The sequence below is a fragment of the Drosophila novamexicana genome, unplaced genomic scaffold, assembly GCF_003285875.2.
Source record: "Drosophila novamexicana strain 15010-1031.04,08,12 unplaced genomic scaffold, DnovRS2.1 tig00000877-arrow-arrow-pilon, whole genome shotgun sequence".
In the NCBI taxonomy this organism is placed as follows: domain Eukaryota; kingdom Metazoa; phylum Arthropoda; class Insecta; order Diptera; family Drosophilidae; genus Drosophila; species Drosophila novamexicana.
The window spans coordinates 1,498,565-1,502,398 of NW_020824831.1; the positions used below are offsets into that span (position 1 = coordinate 1,498,565).

At 40.7% G+C, this 3,834-nt stretch overlaps 1 protein-coding gene across 1 annotated transcript; it reads right to left on the reverse strand.

Moving 5' to 3' along the window:
• Positions 1–856: 856 nt before the first annotated feature.
• LOC115764970 (mitochondrial 2-oxoglutarate/malate carrier protein) lies at positions 857–2,712 on the reverse strand. The gene has a single exon (XM_030708294.1). It carries the CDS (start codon positions 2,159–2,161, stop codon positions 1,214–1,216), a length of 948 nt encoding a protein of 315 aa, XP_030564154.1. The 5' UTR covers positions 2,162–2,712; the 3' UTR covers positions 857–1,213.
• Positions 2,713–3,834: the final 1,122 nt, after the last annotated feature.

A 3,834-nucleotide genomic window follows, 5' to 3' on the forward strand; every position in this document is an offset into this window, starting at 1 on the left:
TATATATATTCTATTTTAGAAGCTATATGTCAAGTTTGGTGACTCTAGCTCTTATTATTTACCAAAATTGCCCAAAAAACAGGATATCGATATCGATTTTTATCGATTGCTTGGAAACGGAGTAAGTTATCGATTATAGGAAACAAACTCGATCTGCGCGGAAACTAGGAGCACCTACATCTAATACATACGGACGGACGGACGGACGGACAGACAGACAGACGGACATGGCTAGATCGACTCGGCTAATTATGCTGATCAAGAATATATATACTTTATGGGGTCGGAGAAGCTTCCCTTTGCCTGTTACATACATTTGGCTTTTGCACAAATACAATATACCCTTATACCCATTTTTAATAGGTTCAGGGTATAAAAAGTAACAAAAAAGGGAAGGAAATATTACATGTGAAGCATTAAAAAGTTGATTTTTTTTGTCAAAGTGACCAACATTAAATTGTATGAAATTCACTTATGTATTTTACACTTTGTATATGGGTAAAGTATCAAGCACGGCCAAGTAGACCTGTTCCCAGAGGTTATCAGTGCTCTGTTATCAAAGAAAACAAAAATGATGAATGCGTAGGAATACCTGCAGCTATGTATGGCAGAATTTTAATATTTTCCATATTAAGTAACATGGCTAGTGATAATGCTTATCGGAGGAATTAGCAGACTTTAGCCTAGCATATTAAATGTGTTATTTAATACCAGTGTGTAGGTAGGTGCAAATATCCAGAAATACACGACAGGCCGTAACACGAGATACGCGCCGTATTCAAACAGTCCGGCCTAGAGATGGAACGTAAACATCGTAAATCAGCAATCAGATTACATGTATTTTTGTGCTGTGAGACAGGGTAACATAATGCTTCATTATTGTGCTTTATTCAGAATTAACTTTTTGCTTAAGGCGTTATATCAATTACATATATATTTTATAAAAAAAAACTTCCACAACAGACACTCATAATTTTGTAATATTGTCACCGGAGTTTCCGACATTTAAATGCCCCACTTTGGATATTATCGTAAATACAAATATGTATAAAATTATTAACTCTCGTATTGTCCATGATTTGGTTCATCGTTCGGGGAGTTGTTTGGAATATGCAGTTTAAACTTTGAACCTATTGGCTAACAGTGTATAGAATTGCGGCTAATCTTTAACAACAACAAGGCCACACAGCTTGCTATAGTTGCATGACTCCCCTCATATTCCAGAACCGCGCTTTTCCACGCCCAGCACGTACTTGTTGAAGGCATCGTTGAGCTGTTCCATCAGGATGAAGGTCAACACCGTGTGCGGGCCCAAGCGGAAGTAGTATGGCGTAAAGCCCTTCCAAAGCGAGAAAATGCCCTCGTGACGTGCAACCCGGAGTAGCACATCCATTGTGCCCTTATACTCTGGTTTTCCGTCTACCAATTTCATGTTTTGGATGCGCGTCTTGGCAATGTCCAGCGGCATCGATGTTATCGTAGTTAGCAGTCCGCTCAGCATGCTGGCGAAAAAGTGTAGTTTGATGCCTTCGTCCATTTGTAGCGGCCCAGTACGGAAATAGCTTTTGAATTGGGAATAGCTGGCCAATTGGGTCATGTTCACCACCATGGCTCGACCAACGGTGGGCAAACAGCCGCGCCACAATGCTGTTAGGCCCTCCTCGCGCGTTATACGCGCCAGAGCATTGCCCACATTTTTGTAGTTGCGTCGCTCTTCCAGAGGCAGGCGTCCATCTGAAGTCATGCGAATTAGCGCCACCTCTGCTGGCGTGCCGATGAACGCACCACAGGCACCGGCTATAGTGCCCATGGCCATGCTGGCCAGCACATTGGGATCGCGATTGGTGCGACTTCGATATTCCTCGTTGAGGTAAGTGTAGACACCCAGTCGTCCGGTGGTGTAGGTCGCTTGCCTCAGCAGAGCTGCTGAAAGGCCCTGGTATAATGCAAGAGGTCCCTCGCGGCTGATCACGGTCTGAATGCAGTGGAAAGAGTTGCGAAATTCCTTCTTACCACTACCGGCTCCGGCAATTTGCATTCTATTCTTGACAAGATCCAGTGGCTGGACGCACAGGGTTGCGCCCATGCCACTAGCACCTCCAATCAGATATTTCATACCCTTGGGCGGTGTCTTTTTCTTGCTGGGCTCTTTTTCTGACATATTGAATGCGAATTTTCCGTTCACTTGCCGATTACACAACACAAAATGACTTGATTAAATGCACTGCGTCGCCAGTTTCTGTGGGCTCAGTTGCTTCCAGCTTTCAGATTCCAGTTGAGCTTTTCGAAGCCGTTCCGCCAACGCTGTTTTGATTTTAGGTCCCTTTCTTGACGATATTAGTGTAAGGAATGTTAAAAAACCTAAAAATTGTTCTGCCCACGCCTGTCTTACACAAAATAATATTAAATTTTTTGCTTGCGGCCAGAGCGAGCAGCTGATACTGGCGGCGGGTGGCTACATACGGACACTTCCTCGTTTTATTTTTGCTTTTACTCGCTGCCAGCAGCTGCTTTCTCTCTGCCTCTTTGAATGTGAATCAATGTCACGGACGTGCGTGTTTCGTCAGTGTATTCCTATTTTTAGACGCCACTTTTTGGTTATTTCACGTGTTGCACTATTGCCTGCCCCAAATTGCAATTAGTTGTGCGACGAAACATTACACAAATTATATAGTCGCAATTGCAATTGTAAGAGAAAAAAACACTGTACAACAATAACAATTCGCACTTCTATGCAGTTGCTGCTCAGCTGATGACGTGTACAGCGACGGCGCGAGAGTAAAACAGGGTTGTCAACAACTTGTGCAGTTGACAACAGTCCATTTGTAAGATACTGTATATAAGTTATTATTGTATTCACCAAAAGCAGCAAGGGTAACTTTAAACTTGTATATTTACAGTTATTTTTTTATAGCATTTCCTAAAATTATCTCGAAAATATGTTCAATATAATATATTTCGATAGCAAATCAGGTACGTGTTGTGCGCGTCGAAACTGCTGACAACTCTTCGACAACCGCAGCTCGCATTGTGACTCTCTGTGGCTCTCCCACTGGTCAAGACGGTGTTGTTAAACACTGAACAGCTGTGCCGTTTACTCAAATCATTTGCTGTCCCAAACATTTAACAGCCTAAGAGCGCACAACTAATTAAGATATACATACATACCTTCATAATTGGTAGAACATAACGTAGCTGCTATGTAATTACCCTGTTTGTACATATGAATACATACATACATCTATTCTCTTTGTCTGTTGTCGATATTCAGGCAATCATTACCGGCTTCGTATCGGGCCGCGCAAAAAGTATTTGCCAAAATTTTATCGTAATTGCTCTAATCAACTATGTAATCTAAAAATGTAGATACTGAATCGAGTAATGATATTTTGATTCTCTACACAACTTGTTGCTAATTGAACGTGCTCAGCTGTTTTCGTTTACAGCCCAATAGCATTTTTAACGATTTTGTATGTACATACATACATGTATGTATGTAAATGTATAATTATATTTAAACATGCATATACAAGTTTTTTTATACATACATAAAAACTCAGATGAACATGTGTGATATGCATGTACATACATACATATATGTATAAACTGTTATATTAAAACAAACAAACAGTAAATACCTAAGGTTGATAGAAAACTAAGCTGATTTTACGTTTAAAGCTTTACCAATTTAAGAGTATTTCACACAGCAGACGGACGGAACTGGAGAGTTCTTTGACTTGTGGTAAAAAGTATCTTATTCCACTTCCCTACTCGTCTAAGATTTATTAATATAAATATTATATAGCTAGCTATTATTTCCCGGTCTTGCCCGTG